A 19,252-nucleotide genomic window follows, 5' to 3' on the forward strand; every position below is an offset into this window, starting at 1 on the left:
GTCAAGTAGCTGAGTCTTGTGAACAAGAGTATATAATGAAATTTTGAATTATGTGGTATAGACTAGTGGTTTTCATATTGTATGTTTGGTAGAAGAGATTAATTGTCCCACCAGTAAAAATCTCCCACTATTTTTCCTCTACATGTAAGAAAAAATAAATTACAGTTTTCTCAGATTCAGCTTTCTCTCCCATGTATTCAGAATAACGTGTGTGTGTTTTAATCTTTGGCACTTAAAATCACTTTATTCTAGTTCTAATACACAATGACATTTGATTTACATGTGTTTATAATTTGGGTTTTAGGTGTCAGAAAGTACTGTGCCTTCAGATTCTTCCAGCCTGAAAAAGTTAAACCTTGCTGTAGATTATCTGTGGTGAAGAATGTTTAGAGATTAAAAAAAAAATATATGTCTCTTTAGGCTGGAGTTACTGAGAGTTGAGGTGGACCGTGGAAGATTGGTTGGATTTGAAAAACTGGCATTAATAGTCCCAAAGTGTCATAGGAACTTAGAGGACAGATGCAGTACTTCATGACGAAGCCAAAACCAGAGTCTAGATTCTGTTTCCTAGTCAAAGAATTTTTCCATTGAACTGATAACATAGCAGGAAGAAGTAATGGGCAGTAACCTGTTACTGGAGAAGGTGTGAATATACTTGTGGATTGTGGAAAAAAATTCCTGAATTCTTATCAGAATTGCCTTTAAAGGGTATTTCAGACTGGAAGGAACTTTATGCAAAGGCGGAAATGGTGAAAGAACATACCTTGTTGGAGGTGAATCATGGTATTGGAGGGTGGGTATGAAATAAAGGGTCTTTTATATGCCAGGCACTGTTGTAGATGTGGGAGGTACACACGGAGAAGAGAAAATCCCTGCTGCAATGGAGCAATAGTAAAGAGATAAATATGTAATATACTGGTAATTAGTGACAAATACTGTGAGGAAAAATAAAGTGCAGAGTGAAGAAGTAGAGGTATTGTTATTAAAATAGGATAGTCAGGAAAGACCTTTTTGTGGAGGTTAAACTTCAGTAGAAGAAAAGGAGGGGAGTGAGCTGTGTGAACTAAGCAGAGGAGATGGCAGAGCACATTTGCAGTATGCAGCTTTGTGGTAGCTGGAGTACATTAAGTTAATGTATTTTATGCTTGTTGAGTGTTTGCTGAGTGTTAGGCACTGTCTTATGTGTATTTCAAGTGGTAATTCAGTCCTTAAAACAGTCCTATAAAATGGATACTGTTTTAGATATGAGGCAGCTGAAGCACGGAGATGAAATAATTTACCCAAGGTTGCACTCCTAATCAGGAAACTGGGATTCAAGCCCAGGTAGTTTGACTCCAAAGTCAGTGTTAATTGACCATTTTTCAAAGATGGGGGAGGGGTAGTGTAGTAGAAGGTTTAACTGGAGCGATAGAGCCTGGGACCAGTTCTGTGGCACCTTTGTAGTTCTTTTGTAAGTCTTTAGGATTTTATGCTGACAAGTTACATCATTGGAGGGTTGAGAAATGCCCAGGAGATTGCTTTATGATTCTGGAGGTCAAGAGACCTGTCTGGACTGTACAAAACATGTTTTGTTAGTTATCTGTATATAGGTTATATTATAGCTTAAAATATTTCTACTGGTCTGTAACATGTTTCTTTGATTTAAAATCGAAGATTTCACTTCATTATTTTGTTGAACAGATAATGTGCACGTATACATATGAGTGTGCGTTAGGTGTATAAACAAACTGTAATGAACCCTTCTGTTAATAGGTGCGAGAAGATGTACTAAATTCATTGAATAACAACTTTCTTCAAACGCTAAATCAAGCTTGGAATGATCATCAGACAGCTATGGTGATGATTAGAGACATACTAATGTATATGGTAAGTAGAGCTTTGTTGTTTTTAAGTTAAGCATTTCAAAACACATTGTCTTTATTTCTGTCACATTTAGTTAGATTGTGCAACTCGGTGTGGGAAACTTTTCTTCTTTTTTTTAATACCATTTATGTCATAAGGGCAACTTTAGCTTATATGAATAAAATCTTAGTTCGTATACTTAAGGATTAGAAAGGAAAAGATGTAATCAAGCACTTACGCTTCAATATGGGAAATACTGAAAAGCCCATCTCTGAGTAAGGGGAGTTGAGTGACAACATGAGAGATGAAAGCTAAATATTCTCTTGCAGATTTTTAAACCCTAATGTCCTTATGTTTTCAGTTACCGTATTAATGCAACTTTTTTTGTAATAACTGTACTCTTAATAGTTGCCATCTGTCTCTCCCAGTGGTATGTGTGTGTGCTCAGTTGTGTCCTACCCTTTGTGACCCCATGGACTGTAGCCCTCCCAGGCTCCTCTGTCCATGGAATTGCCCAGGCAAGAATACTAGAGTGAGTTGCCATTTTCTCCTCTAGGGATGTGTGTGTATATGTGTACATGTACACACACATACACACACACACATATGTGTATATATATTCTTCAGATATGTATTCCCTTTTTCACGTATAACTTTTTTGTTTTTATCATTCAAAAAAAAATACCTTGTTGATCAGAACAATTAGGAAAACATTGACTTGAGCTAGACTGTTTAATAGCTTTCAAGGAGATTAAAAACTGTCAGGTTTTTTTTTTAATACAATTATTAAAGATTCGTCAAGCTTAATTATTGTGTCTGCAGAGTCACCAAGCCCAATAACTTGTTTCTTCAGTGTTTATGCTTGGGAATTGAACTTATGTTTGGGAATTGGACTTAATGATTTTCTTCTAAGATTTTACTCTCTGCTTTGGAATTTTTATTTTCAGTTTCTTTAGTTTTTGATTATTAGTTGTAATGGTGAGAGTGGATTCTAGTTTCTTTACTTGGTAGAATGAGGCAGTCTTTGAAAAGAATTTCCAGTGAGATCAAAGAACTATAAAGTTTTTTGTTCTGCTGAGTGAATTCAATCAGTCCTTTTACCCCAGGATTTGTGATGCTGGGAAAGGTTGAATGCGGGAGGAGAAGGGGTGGCAGAGGATGAGGTGGTTGGATGGCATCACTGATGCTATGGACGTGAGTTTGAGTAAGCTCTGGGGGTTGGTGATGGACAGGGAGGCCTGGAGTGCTGCAGTCCATGGGGTCACAAAGAGTGGGGACATGACTGAGTGACTGAACTGAACTGATTGGCAAGAGCATCAAAGAGGGGCTACTTCATTTTTCAGGGTTTTGGGAAAAGGTTTAGCAGATTATTTAGCCTTTCTGAGCCTCATTTTCCTTTTCACAATAGTGATCGCAGTGTAGACATTTTGAGGTAAATGAGGTAGCCTGTGAAAACATATTATAATGTTTAGGATTTAAATGTGAAATGACTTCGCTTACTACTGTCTTTTTTAAGTTCCAGTTTGTTGAGTCTTTGAGTTTCAACACAGACACTGAGATAGAAAATCACTTGTGATTTTATAGTCCATTGCTCTATTGATGAGTATTTTGAAATAATATATACTTACTCTTTATACCCTGTGATTTTTTAGAATTTCTATTTTATTTCAGCACACACACCACATTTTTTGTTGGTGGGGGCACAAAAGAAATCTCACACTTTGAATCCTAGCTGTTACGTGACTGTAGTCAGGGAGCTAATTATGATAATCAGGGAACTAATTATTATTCCTTAGCTTCATTTATAAAATGAAAATAATATTGTACTCATGGGTAGAGTAGCCGTGAGGCTTAAAGGAGCCCTTCATGTGAAGCATTTATATGGCCTGGACTGCAGTATTGTGTTCAGTAAAAATTGGTAGTAATATTTCCCTTCATCTTTTCATTGAATCCATCTAGTAGTGTAACAGCCCTGGATAAACCCAGCCACTTGCCTTCCCTGGGCTTCTGCTGGTAGAAACCCCACTTGGGAAACCTCATACTATGTGTCCATTTTCGTGAACGTCCTCTATCAACCTTCCACACTGCCCAGAAGTCTCTAGTCAGCTCATTCTACCATTTTGAAACAATTCTTTCTCTTCAAGCCTCCTGCTATCCTGCTGGTCCCCTTACTCTTAATAAACAATCTCATCTGCCTTTTAGAGAAAGAGAAAGCATCAGGTAGAAGCTGTATTCATCTCTTGCCTCTGAGTCTGCAAGTTTTCCTCTATTTTCTCCCCCTTCTCAGAATAGTATCCCACTAAATTTTCTCTTGGACCCCCTCCACTGCCACCCAGGATCTCCCATTGCTATTCACAGCTAAATGTCTCATAGGAAGTGTTGACACTTGCTTCTCTCTTTTCTCATCGGTTTGAATCTGCCTGCAAGGTAGGAGACCCAGATTCGATCCCTGAGTCGAAAAGATCCCCTGGAACAAGAAATGGCAAACCACTCCAGTATTCTTCCCTGGGAAATCCCATGCACAGGGGAGCCTAGTGGGCAAGTCCATGGGGTCGCAAGAGTCAGATACGACTTAGCGACTAAACCACCACCATTCATTTTGAGTATGTTTCAGTCACGCTTCTACCTCAGCTCTTCTGTTCTGTCTTGCTCCTACTAGGATCACCATGTTTGCACATCTCTGAAAACAAAGCGCACTGCTAATCCTCACTTGCCTTGATTTCCCGGCAGCATTGGCACACTTGAGTACTATTATTCTGGCATGGTTGAGTGCTTAATTTCTGTCATCAAGTACTCCCTTGGTATACCTCTGGCCTTTCTGACTGTTTCTTCTCAGTCACTCTTCTTTCTCTTCTTGCCCCTTAAAATAGAGCCTTTCTTGGGGCTTACCCTAGGCTTCCCTCTCCTGGTACATGGTTTTTACTTACCTTGACTCTCTGTAGTGCCTTTGTGTAAATGATTCTCACCTTGTCTCTCCAGTCTCATGCTCTGAGATTCAGACTCATAAATTCATTGATCTAGCTGGTGGCTCCCTTCACTGTCTAAAGATAGTTCAAACTTGGCATTTCCAAGTGAGCTCATAATCAGTGTTATTCCATTTGGTCATGACAGGAACCTGGGAATTATTTTGTCAGTTTCTTCTCCCTTTTTTCCCACATCATATATTTCTAGAATGTGTAATTTCTCTATTTTCATATCTGCCACTCAAGACCAGAGCACTTTGATTTCTCAGTAGCTAGTCATAGAACATTAACCATGCTCTCCTCTCTTCTTTTTCACATGGTTCCTAGAATTATTACTTTAAAGTGCATGATTCTCTCTTATCCTTCTCTCTCATCTTGGAATTTTCATACCTGTGTTGTCGGGAAGTGTTTCCAGAATGTTTCCTCTCTTTTGTCATGTGTTTCTTCTTATCCTTTAAGACTTTGCTTAGATTTCTGGTAAGCTTTCCTTGCTCCATGCTTTGTACTGCCCGTGGCCCCAGCTGCTCTCATTGTACCTAGCGCTACTCCCTTTGTAGTATTTATCATTACTAACAAGTGCTTAAAGCCTCAGTTCCTCACTAGACTGGACTGGGAGGGGTGGGGACGGGACAGTGTTTGTATCACGGCTCTGTCTCCAACACCTAGCACAGCCTCCTGCACAACCTGGGCACTCACTACATCTTAGAATTACTATACACGTTGTGTTTTAATAGATGGTGCATTTTTTTCAAAATGCTTATTAAAAAATGCAAAATTTTAGATTTAGAAAGAGGTTAAAGTGTTGATAATGTATTTTCATATTCCACAGGTATAATTCTTTCATCTTTCATTCTCTTCGTTTTGCCTTTTTATGTGTAGTATTCTGGGCTTAACTAAATAAGTTTTTTTAAAATTAAAGTATAATTAATTTCAGTTAACATTGAAATGTGCAGAACTAAAGTGTACAAAGTTATTTTTGACACATGTATGCACATGTGTAACCAGAGCTTCAGTCAAGATAAATTCTTCTAATTTTCCCAAAACTCCTCTCCTCCCCCCCAATTTTTTTATATTGACATCCCCGTTATTTTCTATGAAGCTTTTTACCCTCATTCCAGACTTATCAGATCACTTTACCTGCTAGATAAGACATATACCTAGGCAGATTTCTTCTTCCTGTGAAGACTGGCTCTGATTGTTGGAATATTAGAACTTAGGCTCATGGGAGAAGAGAAGATGCTGCACTGTCTTCCACCTTCCTCCTCCTCAGCTAGCTGACTTTTACTCTGACAGGGAGATGTCTGTATCTAAAATGCCCTGCACCAGCCTCAGTGTATAGATAACGTGGGAAACACTGGCTCTTGAAAGTGAAAATGGAATCACAGGTTACATGGAGGCAGCTATTGGTCAAAATTTGTCCCTGAACACTTTGTTGGCAGGTTCAGCGTTCTGGAAAGAAAAGTGTACACGTATCTCAAAATGGAACATGTGATTCTGCCACTATACTTTTTCTAACATTTGAGACTTAATTTACCTGTTTTGTCCCTGAAAACATTGGAGTTTGTAATCTGCTTTATTTTTAATTCATCCTTTTCTTTAAGAAAAGTTAACATGTTAAACTTCTAAGATTGGTTTGGGGCTACTTAGTATGTTATCTTTTAAGTTTTGTAATTTTATGAAGAAAATTTGTTATAGGTTATATAATAGCTTTAATTATCAAAATAATCCACAGATATATTAATATTCATGCATTTCTCCCCCTGTAAACTATAAAATAGCTATTATATGGATGGCATTCTGTAGGTTGCTTTGGAGCAATTAGAATTCATTTCAAAAGAAATAGAAAAGCATTTCCTATTGTGTGGAAGGTTAATAGAATTTTCTGCATAAAACTTTGTGATGATTTTCCAAGATACTTTCATATTTTTACTTATTTATCTATATTCCCAGTCATTTTTACAAATAATAAAGATACAGTTCTGTTGAGGTTATCCTTAAAGACTAGAAGCTATAAATTCAAAGTCATGGGGGGAGAGTTGACCCAGGTTAAAGATGGATCACTGCTTCTTTGAGCTATTAGGAAAGTCATTAGGATGGGTAAAGAGGTGAAGTAGAATGTAGGAAGAACTTTGTGAAGAGGAGAGAAGCGAGGATGGTCTCCTTAATAAAGTAGAGCATGCGACAGTCGTTACTGGTCGCAGAATCATGTGAGGTGCTGAGGAATGTGGTAGGCTGAGTAATGGACTCCCAGATACGCCCACGACTAATCTCTGGAACCTAGAGGTTGTCACCATATTCAGCAGAAGGAACTTTGCAGAGGTGGTGAGGTTGAGGATCATGAGATGATAGTTGTCTTAGGTTATCCTGCTGCAGGGTCTTTATAAGAGAGTTGCAGGAGGGTCAGAGTAAGAGAAGGCAGTATGGCAGACACAGAGATTGGAGTGATGCGCTTTGAAGATAGAGGGGCTATAGTCCAGGAATACAGGTGACCACTAGAGATTGAAAGAGACAGGGAAGTGAAACTCCTCAGAGCTTCCAGAAAGAACCAGTGCTACTAACATCATAATCTCTTCTAGTGAAACTGTTTTCAGTCTTGTCAACTCTGGAACTGTTACAGAGTAAAGGAGGTACTGAAGCTGGTCATTTGTTCCGCAACAATAGGAAACTAACACACAGGGAGGTTTGGAATATCCCCTGTGCTGGGTCAGCCACCTAAGTGGGTCATCTGTAATTGTGAGGGGATAATTTAAGTAAGTTGGCACAAAGTTTGTATAGTGACGGCAGTCAGTAGCCTTCATACTTTCTTTGGAGGGACTTAGCAATCTCAGAGAAGAATATTCAAAAGCTAAGGAAAACCTACGAATTCAATTTGGCTTATTGGGTACGGGGAATAATTCTAAGATCGTAGCATTGTTAAAATTGTTGGTTGTCAATCTGTGCTATTTTAAGAAGCGGGCAATTGAATCACAAGTTCCCAGGAAACAAGTGTTCCATGTTAGAGATCAGTAGACATGAAGTTCTAGTTGAAGTGAGGAGCTGTTGAAATGTACACAGGGAGAGGTGGGAGGAAAAAGAGGACCTTTAATACAAGAGATATTTGAGGTCTTATAATGATGAAGCTGAAAGTCTGTCCATCTCAATATGTGGATGAAGGGATTCCTGATAAGATGGGAGATGAAAATTTAGGCATCTGTAAGGAGTGTGTCAAATTGGTCATTATTATGAAAATTACAGTTATCAGAGGTGATATCAAGGAACCAAGTTGAGAGATAATATAAGCTGTTTGCTAAAGCTACCAAGGATTTGTATGTCCTTGGATACCAGAAGATAGGATGAGAACATGGAGATCACAGAATTTGAGAGTCTGCATTTTCTTTTGTAGATTTTGGTACTTTTTAGATCCAAAAAAATATTTCTTCTTTACTGTATTCTAGATTGAGCACTGAGAAAAGTTTGAAAACAGCTGTATTCTAGAGGAGCACAGATAGGTTGTTTAAAGTCTTCTTGGTACTTTCTCTGCTTTCAAAATGATATCTTAGAGGAAAATAGGATGTGGCTTTTGGGCTGTTAAGCTTCACACTTTTTAATTTTTTTTTTTCTTTAACTCACTCCTTTTGCAAGAAGGGCCTGTACAAGACGGGCTCCCCATATGTGCTCTAGTTTTTGCATTTGTGACTGATAGTATAATACCTTGGTGTCTTTTTATGGTTAGTTCAGAAGCCGAGTACTGGGCATTTATGTAAAATAAAACCCGGGCAACATCATAAGTACTGTAAAGGTTAAGCATATTGGGCTTGATAGTTTGGATTTCCTTCCTTGCCATCCATTTAAGTTCCCCTTTCAGCAAATTAACAGAACCATAAACACTTTTGATTACTTATGCCCTGTGAACTGTTTTTTTGTGTGTGCAGTGATGATGTAGCAATCCATGACATTGAGTTTAGGGAGGGAGGCTGCTGCTGTTGCTGCTACTGCTACTGCTGCTGCTGCTGTTGCTGCGTCGCTGCATTCGTGTCCGACTCTCTGCAACCCCATAGACGGCAGCCCACCAGGCTTGCCGGTCCCTGGGATTCTCCAGGCAAGAACACAGGAGTGGGTTGCAAGCAGGTTAATCCATCATGGGTAGGTCCTGTGGAGGTGCACTCATAGAGCACAGATACCTTGGTGTAGGAAAGGAAGATGAAACTTTGTCAATAAAGGAGACTTCACACTCACACACACTGACACATACACACACACTTATATGTTTATGATAATTTATTTACACAGAGTTGAGCTAACATTTATTCACCTTTGTTGCTTATGTGGATAAATTCACTCAGCAGGTATGCTGTGAATGTGTATTATATGTCAAACACTATTCTAAACAACTGGGTTTCTTTTTCCAATTTCTTCTGTCATTGGGCAGTTTTATGATGTGGACATCGCATTTGGGTAGATAATCCTGTTTTCCCAAGCCTATAATTTAAGAAAAGTGATTTTTATCAATGATCCAAGTGTAAGCTAAGAAAGCATATTAGAAATTTTAGCACTGTTTTCTCATTTTTAAATTTTGAATCTGATGGTAAAATTCTCATTAAAGAAGTGATTTTCTAAGGATTTAGACAAAAATTGTCATCAGAAGTTATTTAAAACCATTATTATTAGAATACTTAGAAACTCAGCAAAAATATTAGATACTGTAGCAGTTACAGCAGTTATTCTAACCACTAATTCAAAAGTCCCCTTTTAATTTTTTTAAAAACAATTTATAACAGGGAGAAGGAAATGGCAACCCACTCCAGTATCCTTGCCTGGAGAATCCCATGGACAGAGGAGCCTGGCGGGCTACAGTCCATAGGGTCACAAAGAGTCGGAGATGACTGAATGATGAACACTTGTGTATAACAAATTAAACTACACATTTGCCCATTTTTTTTAATGTGGGTTTTCTGATTTTTTAAAAAATTTGAGAGAGTTCTTTGTATGTTCTGGATAAAAATACTTCATCAAATAATAAATGTATTGTGAGATATTGTCTTTCATTCTAGTTATCTTTTTTCCTAATGGTGTCTTTGAAGAGAAGTTTTTAATTTCAGTTGGTTTCAGTTTTTCAATCTGCAGTTGTTGGAGAAAGTGTTGTGTATATATCAATTGGTCAGATTTACTAATCAAGTTCAGATCTTACCCATCTTTACTAATTTTTTTGTCTGCCTGTTCTATCAACTACCAAGAAATATTAAAATCTTCAGATTTGATTTGGGTCTTATTTCTCCTTTTAGGTTATATATTTTTAAGTTTTGTTATACAGTGAATATAAATTTAGGATTATATCCTTCTTTATCTTTAGTAATACTTCCTGCTAAAAGACTACTTTGTCTAGTATTAGTATGAGCTTTCTTATAATTAATGTTTTCATAGCAAACTTCATCCAACTGTTTGCTTTTCACCTTTTTGTCTGCTTATATTTAAGGTGTGTCACTTGTAAGTACCAAATAGTAACATGCTTTTTAACCCCATCTGATTATCTTTGTTTTTAAAATGAAGCATGTAGTTCTTTTATGTTTAATGTGATTACTGACACATTGGGGTTTATGTTTGCCATCCTGCTGTGGTTTTCTTTTTTCTGTTTGTCTCATCTGTTCTTTATTGATTTTTTTCTTTCAGTTTTCTTTACTTCTTTTAGGTGAGTCAAGTATGTTTTATTACTATACCCCCTTCCCCCATTAGCTATTATTTATATATGCTTTTATTATTATCATTTTAGGGATTTAGAGATTACAACACAGACCCTTGATTTACAGTTTACTTAAATTTGTTTGTCGTTGGTTTGTTCTTAAACACTTCTGGATAGTTTGAGTATAGAATACTTTGACTTCCGGGGGCCTTTTCCTCTTAGTTTTTAGACATTGGATCCTGGGGTGTTTGTTTTGTTGTGCCTGGTAACTTTTCCAACATTGTATATGAAAATTTGTGGAGGCCCTGAGTGATGATAACCTTCCTTCTTAGGAAATGCAGTTTTCTTCTGGCAGACAGGCACAGTATGGGCAGATCACCATAATCTAGATGAAACTGGCTTTTAGGCTTTGTTAAGGTTGATCTGTTTTTAGTTTGCCTTTTTGTTTTCTTCAGACCATCCCTTCTGGGGTCTCAGTCAGAAGCCTGATTGTTTACGGTTTGGTCTCCACATTAGTGCGCCTTAAGATAACACTGACTTGACCCCACCGCAGGTCTTCTGGCAGTCTCTGTTCAGCTCTTAGTCTCCCTGCGCTGCTTTCTGTTTGGCGTTTTGGTGTCTCATCCATGCTTAGATGATGTGTCAGTAAACGTCTCAGTGAAGTTTGCTTGCACAACTTTGGTTCTTTTCTTTAGACTTTTGCCTCAGAAGCCTTGGCTACTTGATAGCCATTCCACCTGTGACTTTCTGCTTGGCCTCCAAGTATTGTGAGACCAACAGATGACCCAAGGGAATGAGTGAAGGCAAATGTAGGACTCTTCTCAGTAAACTTGCCTTTTTCCCAGAACATTGGTCCCGCAAATCCAGATGGCTTTTGGTGCTCTTTGATGCTTTTAAACAGTATTTGTTTGTTTGTTTTATTTTAAAATACATATGATGTTAAATACATTCATACTGTTACACAGCTATCATTGCCTCCATTCATCTCTAGAATTTCACCTTGCAAAACTGATACCCATTAAATGGTAACTCCCCATCCCCCCCCACCCTATTCCTCAGTCCCCTGGTCTCCACCACTGTACTTTCTGACTGTATGAATTAGTCCACTCTAGCTACCTCTTAAAAGTGGAATCATAGAATATTTGTCCTTTTGCAACTGAAGTTTCATCCATGTTGTAATCTGAGTCTGAGTTTCTTTCCTTAACAAATTAGTGGTTAACAGAGGGAAAGGGGAGTGAGGGCAAGGCAAGATGGTGAAACTGAACTTGTGGTGAGCACGTTGTAGTGTATACAGAAGTCATAATGTTTTACACGTGAAATGTGTTACGTCAGTTTTTAAAATTGTCTTTCTTTTTAAGGCTGAGTAATACTCAGTCATATGGATATGCTACAGTTGCTTTTCCATTCGCAAGTCAATGGTCACTTGGATTTTTTTCCCACCCTTTGGCTATTTTGAATAACACTGCTATGGATAGGAGTGTAAGAATATTTCTTTAAGACCCATCTTTTGAGTATAAACCCAGACAGTAGAATTGCTGGATTACATGATAATTCTATTCTTAATTTTTAAGTAACTACCATCTTATTTTTCGATAGCAGCTGAACAATTTTACATTCCCAGCAATATTCAAGAATTCCGATTTCTCCGTATTCTCACTATGTGCTTGTTGTTTTTCCTTTCTTTACCTTTTATTTTAAAGTTGCAGTATAACTGGTTTACAATATTGTGTTAATTTCTGCTGTACAGCAGTGTGAATCCGCTGTATGTATACATAGTATATTTCCTCCTGGGCTGAACTCTGCTATATAATGACTTCTTGCTAGCTATCTGTTTTACACATGGTAATGTACATGTGTCAGTGCTACTCTCATTATCCCACCCTCTCCTTTACCTGCTATGTCTATAAGTTCATGCTCTACATGCAGATAGGTTCATCAGTGTCGTTATTCTAGATTCTATATATGTGTGTTAATATACAGTATTTGTTGTTCTCTTTCTGACTTCTTCACTCTGTATGACAGCCGCTAGGTTCTTCCACATCCCTTCAGATGGCTCGATTTCAGTCCGGTTTATGGCTGAACAATGTTCTTTTGTATATATGTACCACGTCTTCTTTATCCATTCATCTGTTAGTGGACATCTAGGTTGCTTCCGTGTAGTGCTGCAGTGAACATTAGGGTACATGTATCTTTTTGAATAATTATTCCTTTTTAATAGTAACTATCTTGATGGCTGTGAGGTGGTAATATTGTAGCTTACTTTTATAGTTATTGTGAAAGGAGTTTGTTTTATAAAGGGTATTCTTTCAAGACAAAGAGTGAAAGTACGTGATAATAGCTTTTTGAGATAGGTGTTATTTTATATTGAAGAAACAAACACAGATGTTAAGGTCACACCTAGTAAATGGTAGAGATAGGATCAAGACAGCCTGTCTGGCTCATAAATCTGTGCTTATGAATACTGAACGATATCGCTTCTCTGATACAGGTCTTCTTTTCTAAAAGTCTTATAATCACATTATTAAAATTGGTACGGTTCTAATAGGGACGGTATTCTAGCGTTGTTGCTTTATTCCCCACCATTACATTGGTGAAATTTTGCAGTAGGAAACAGTGCTTTTATTTGGTGATTCGGTGCAAGTTATATAGCTTTAGAGAAACATGACTAGGGGTTTGTTTTGTCACATATCCTAAGATACAGTTCTTGAGATGAACGGGAATTATTTTAAAGTAGAATTTCTTGGGGACCTCCCTGGTCGTTCCAGTGGTTAAGACTTCATTTTCCAATGCAGGACCTGTGGGTTCCATCCCTCCTCAGGGGGCTAAGATCCTACACTCCTCATGGCCAAAAAACCAAAACATAAAACAGAAGTAATATTGTAACATTCAGTAAAAAGACTTTTTTAAATAATAGAATTTCTTGGAGCTGCACAGCCTTAAACGGCCTTCATGTTCCCAAGAGGGAGATTGGGGCCCATTTTATATTGGTGGAAATTATGACTTTGAACTTTAGTTATGCAGCTAAGTTTTCAAGCCAGGTTTTTGGACACTGTATCCTGTGCTTTTTCATTCACTTTATCCAGAATTAACCAGTAACATTTCTGTTAAATTCAGAAGTATTAATCTGGGCAGTTTACTATTTCGTATCTTATGGATGCCTTTTTAGCAATGTAGTCAGACACTAGCATTCTGTAAAAATATTGGGACACTTCTTCAACCGTTGCTCTGATTAGACTTTTTTACCCCTACTGTAAACTCTGCCATAGAACCTTTTTGTTGCTTTTCTGGGGTTTTGTTTTGTTTTTAAACTTTCTATTTCTATCTTCATTGTGTTAATCCATCTTAACTTGTGGTTAGAAAGTGAACCCTGTTTTTGAAAACACTTAAATTTATTACTTGTTGGTAAAAGATTGCCTGGTGATTAAATTTGGGAAAGTAGGTTCAAACCTACAGTAGCTACTTATTGTAGCGGTATTTTCTTGTGTGTGTCTTTTCTTTTAAATGAGTCTAATTTTTCAGGATTTATCTCTAGTTTATGAGTAGGATAAATATTTAGTATTGATAAAGATTTTTAACCTGATTTACATTCCTATTTTTCTGTTCTCTTGTAAAAAAAATAAAGCAGTTATAGGTCATCTTGCCTTGAGATGTGGGAAAGAAAAATGAGTGAAAGTGAGGGAAGAATTAAGTTTTATTAACCATCTTGGCAATGTACTTGATAAACCAACTTTCAGAGCTATACACTTAGATTCAAAAAGTGCTCTTTGCCTAAAGAGCTGCCATTGGTCATAAGTGGGATCAAGCAGGAAGTGTAGACAAACGAGTACTAAACCATAACTGCTCCTAGTTCCTTAGTGTTGTTACCGAAAGTACTGAACTACTGGAATTTGAAGCAAAAAAATGATGAAGATCTGCCCTAAATTTTATAATTGAGGCAAAGGAATGTTGTATATATATTTATAGTACTAAGTTTTCAGACTTGAATATTACCCAAAGGTTAGAATTTGCTCCCTGAGTACCCATTTAATCTTACAAGAAAACATTGTTCGGTGAGACTAGATATGAATGATACTGAAAGAACTTATAATTTGTTCTTTCCTTGGCTGTTTCATGACATGATGACTGTTGATTGAAAATATTTCCCAAACCATTTATTGTGGGTAAATTAAATAGTATGAGTTACTTTTTGAACTTCATTACCAAATTTTTGTTACTGTTTTTATTTATCCCTGACTCCATGAAACTGTTTAGCCCACTTACACAGTCATTTCTTGACTTTGCATAGATTTAGCTTTCCTAAAAAATTTTCTTTTTGCATAGTGTGTCTTGGACCATCTGAGAATACTTTTGCATTCTGAGTTTGACCTCTTATATATTAGTTAGGTATTTAGGTATCGAGGTGAATTAGGTGTCTCGATGAAGCTGTCAGTTAAGGGGAAAGGTTTGCTTAGCCTAGGAATAGCAGTTCCCGAGAGGGAACCATAGAGATTTTAAATGTAGTTTTATCTCTGTAGTGATGAAACATGGATTTTTCAGAACATTTTTGAATTCAAAATGCCTTAAAAAGGAATTTATTTTGGCTTTAAAAAGTCAAATAGAAGCAACCACCAACTTTCTACCTGTGCTTATCTCTCTAGTAGATAACTGACTGAAGTTGAACTCATACAAATTACATTTTGGTCAAATTAGATATCACATAGACACATATACAAAATAAAAAGTCCTGCAGTGATTTAAATGATTACAGCTAAATAGATACTGTATTAACATAAAGTTAGCCATTTATTTTTTTAACAAAGATTCCTATTAGAATCTGTTATGAAATGCTCTTGTGTACCCACAGGCTGAAGTCCTTCTGATAGTGCTTAATAAACAGTAAAAAGATTTAGCACGTTCATTCAGCAAATATTTTAATATTTATCATGTGCAGATCACAAGTTTATTGTGAATGTGTGCCTGCGTTATTGTTCATACGCATGTAAACACCTAAATGTGTGCATGTGTAGCTTTTACTTTGCTTGATGGCTACCAATCACATGTACCAAACAATATAAATGACCATTTGGTATTACTCATTTTAAGTAGCCACACTCAAGGTTGCAGGTTTTCCTTCTCTATTTGTTAGTTCTCTGGTATCCATAGTCAAATTTCAGGGTTAACAGGTTTTCTTAATATTATGTCATTTAATTATGATCATTATATACACCTTGACAGTCTCACATTGAAAGACAGGGTTTAGCATCAGTATTTCCCATGTCCTCAGTTATTTTCCATGGATGTAAATTTTGTGTGATTTCCTTGAATACCCTAGTCATGTGGTCCCATTATACCTGGCTTCTCCTACTCTGAAGCATTGTTTGTCTCTGTATGCAGTATACCTGAAGAGCTTATTAGCTGCACCAGGCTCCCTTTCTGTCTTTTTGCCAGAAGACTCAAGATAGCAGTTTCTATAGGCCATATGCGGAGAGGGCAATGGCACCCCACTCCAGTACTCTTGCTTGGAAAATCCCATGGATGGAGGAGCCTGTTAGGCTGCAATCCATGGGGTCGCTAAGAGTCAGACACGACTGAGCGACTTCACTTTCACTTTTCACTTTCCTGCATTTGGAGAAGGAAATGGCAACCCATTCCAGTGTTCTTGCCTGGAGAATCCCAGGGACGGGGGAGCCTGGTGGGCTGCCGTCTATGGGGTCGCACAGAGTCGGACACGACTGAAGTGACTTAGCATAGCATAGCATAGCATAGGCCATATGGTTATAGAATGATAGCATCACTGTGTTTAGGATTGAGAGGGGAAAAACCCAGGCCAGAGGAGACTGATAACAGAAGGAAAGAAGTAATAGTGATACATGTCTTGATCCCTAGTATATGCTAAGTCTTGATCAGAGAGTTAAGCTTCAAAGGAAATCAGAGTTTTAGAGAGTATTTTTACCAGCCCTTTGTGTTACCCAGGACCAGAGTGGATAAATGATTTACTCAGAATCAAACCAGCAGTTAATGGTAGGGCCAGACATCTTAAGAAGAATTCTGTAACTGACATGTCCACTTTAGAAAGCAATTTGGCTATTTCCATGTGACCAATACTTCTGCTCATAGAAATCTATCCAAAAAAAAAAAAGAAGGCATACATCCTACAAGAAAATTGTACCCAAGTGTGCATAGCAACATTACCTGTAGGAGACTGGAAACAACTGGTAAACTGAAACAGCCCTAGATATCCATTAGCTGATAAATGGGTAAACTAAATGTGGCATATCCATGCAGTGGAATACTATTCAGCACTGAACAGGAAAGAAATACTAATATGTGTTACATTAATGAACCTTAGCAATCTTAACGCTTAGTAAAAAATGAGACTCAAAAAGATTACATATTATATGATTCCACTTCTATGAAATGTCCAGGAAAGGAAATTATAGAAAAAGCAGAGGTGCTGATAGTGACAATTAATGTCAGAAGGGCTGGAGGGATTTTTTGAGTGACGGAACTATATTCTATAACTGGATTATTGCAGTGATTACACAGTATAGAAATGGACTGTGAATTATTGAACCATACTCTTAACAATGAGTGAATTTTTTATGGCATATAAATTAACTACAATAAAGCCAAAAGGGGGAACGTTAAAAATTTTCACTTTAACACTTTTAATTTACTCTGAAGGTTACATTGCTGCATCTTTTGTTCTGTAATTCTTAAAGGTAATTGCCTTTCACCAAAACCAATAAAATCCGATCTAGTTCTTTGACATTTCTCTTATCCTAAATTAGAAACATTTGGTTTCTTAAGAAAGAGGTATTTTAGAAGGCATATGTTAACTTTGCTAATATGTATTATGTATATGTATGTTACATATCTCCTACAAGATGTGCTGACGGTTACAGAGGCATGTAATACATTGAAGCTTGACAGTACTTGCTGGAATTGACAGTACTTTCTGCTCTAGCCGTGAAAAGCCTGATTGGTAGACATTCTCTCAGTGCTATCCCACTACTTTTCAGTATATCTTTGTCTTGTTCTTTTCAGTTGAGCTTTCCTTACTGAGAGTCAGTTGTATTTGTTTTCAAATTATGCTAATTGTACTTCCTGTTTCTACATAATTTTATATTGTGTCAATCAGTAGAATAGTGTGTAAAACAATACAGTTTGTTATTTGGCAGACTAGATTGAATGTTTTGGAAAGACTTGACAAAGGCAAATCGCTAAGTATTGGGTTATTTGGTAATTTAAAAGTCTAGGGTGGAAACTAAAAATTTAGAAGGCCTTTTACAGTTAGATTGCCTCACGATTGTCTCTGGTCACGATCCATCTTAATAAAACTGAAAGTGGAAATGCTAGACAATTTACACTGAATGAGTATATTTGAGAAAGACAGCATTGACCTCTAATAACAGGACGCATGTTCAAATAAAAAGTATTTTAGTGAACACGCACATGTTTTAAAGTAAAATGTTTAAGGTGCAAGTGTGGTGTGTGTATGTATGTAATGGTTTTCCTGTTTCACCACTTTAATTAATCAGTTAACTGGTTTTGGTGGCATTGTGTAAGAGTGATTCTATATTTGGTCCAGATTCTGTGCCATAGATATTTATGTTCAAAATTGAAAAAAATTTATAAATAATTTATGCTTTAATTGGAGTGACTATTTTTATAATAAAAATAATTCTCATTGCTTTATGAATTACTGGGTTTTTGTCAGTTTTCATTGAATACGTTTTGTTTTATGCTGAAAAGTAGGCCAGAATCAGGATGATACTGGAGGGTGGGGGAGAGCTGGACCTTGAAGTTCATGAGTAAGCTTCAGTAAAAGTGAGTCCGTTAAAAAAAGAGGGATGTGCACAGGGTGAAACTTAGAATTTAAGATCTCAAGGAAAGAAGTGTGAAATTCAGGAATTTATTGAAGTCACCGGTGAAAATTTTGAACTTAACTGAAGTTGCTACCACAGTTTGAAAAATGTGGTATAAAATGTAGAAAGTAAGCACCAAAGATTAACAAAAGAGCAGCTTTCCTTGTAGCGTAGGAATGGACCATTGTTTGAGATGAATGAAAGTTGGAGGAATAGTGTCTGTGAAGAGAGGCTATACTACTCTCAAAAAATTAGATAAAAATTGGTTAGAAAGGTCATGAGTACATGTATATTTTATGTACAACTATAATTTTATATGTTTGCATTTTGTATATTTGTATTTTTACATAAAAACAGAAATGTCATTTCCTGCCATTGGAAAAAAAAAGATGAGTGCCATTTAATGCCTATTATGATATGATGTTCATGTTTACTTAGCTTGTACTTTATTTGGTATTGCTTTTAGTACAGTGTTCCTTTGAAAGTTCAGAGATACAGTTTAGTGGATCTTGTTTGGGGATTACAGATTCCTTTAAGAATCTGGTGAAAGCTATGGACTCTTCCCAAAATACTTACGTATTAATATGAACAAACACAAAATAATTTTTAAAACTTCCAAAGTTTGCAGGCCCACCAAAGCCCAGAGACATCCTGGTTAAGAACAGAATGGAATTCTGTTATTAATCCTTTTGTGAATGAAAAAGAGTAGTTTTATTTCAGTGTATCTTGATGTAAATACAGATTTCTAAGTATTTCACAAAATGAGCCTTCCATGACCAATAATTTTGGATTATCTGTGCTGTATTAAGTGAAACACTGGTAACATGCTGGTAAGAACTTGAAAGTTAGATGACTGACTACTAGTAAATAATCCGAAATGGCATTAGCCAGGGGTGTTTTAATTATGTAATACTGAATGCTGCTCTGTTATAAGCATTTAGGAA

The 19,252-nt window shown here is 36.8% G+C and overlaps 1 protein-coding gene across 1 annotated transcript in view; it reads left to right on the forward strand.

Moving 5' to 3' along the window:
- CUL3 (cullin 3) overlaps positions 1-19,252 on the forward strand; it is a 118,992-nt gene that overhangs the window by 64,836 nt on the left and 34,904 nt on the right. Inside the window, exon 3 of the mRNA XM_070385850.1 lies at positions 1,753-1,866. Coding sequence (XP_070241951.1) covers positions 1,753-1,866 — 114 coding nt within the window. The remainder of the gene's footprint in view (positions 1-1,752; positions 1,867-19,252) is intronic.

Source organism: Bos mutus, chromosome 2 (assembly GCF_027580195.1).
Source record: "Bos mutus isolate GX-2022 chromosome 2, NWIPB_WYAK_1.1, whole genome shotgun sequence".
NCBI classification, from domain to species: domain Eukaryota; kingdom Metazoa; phylum Chordata; class Mammalia; order Artiodactyla; family Bovidae; genus Bos; species Bos mutus.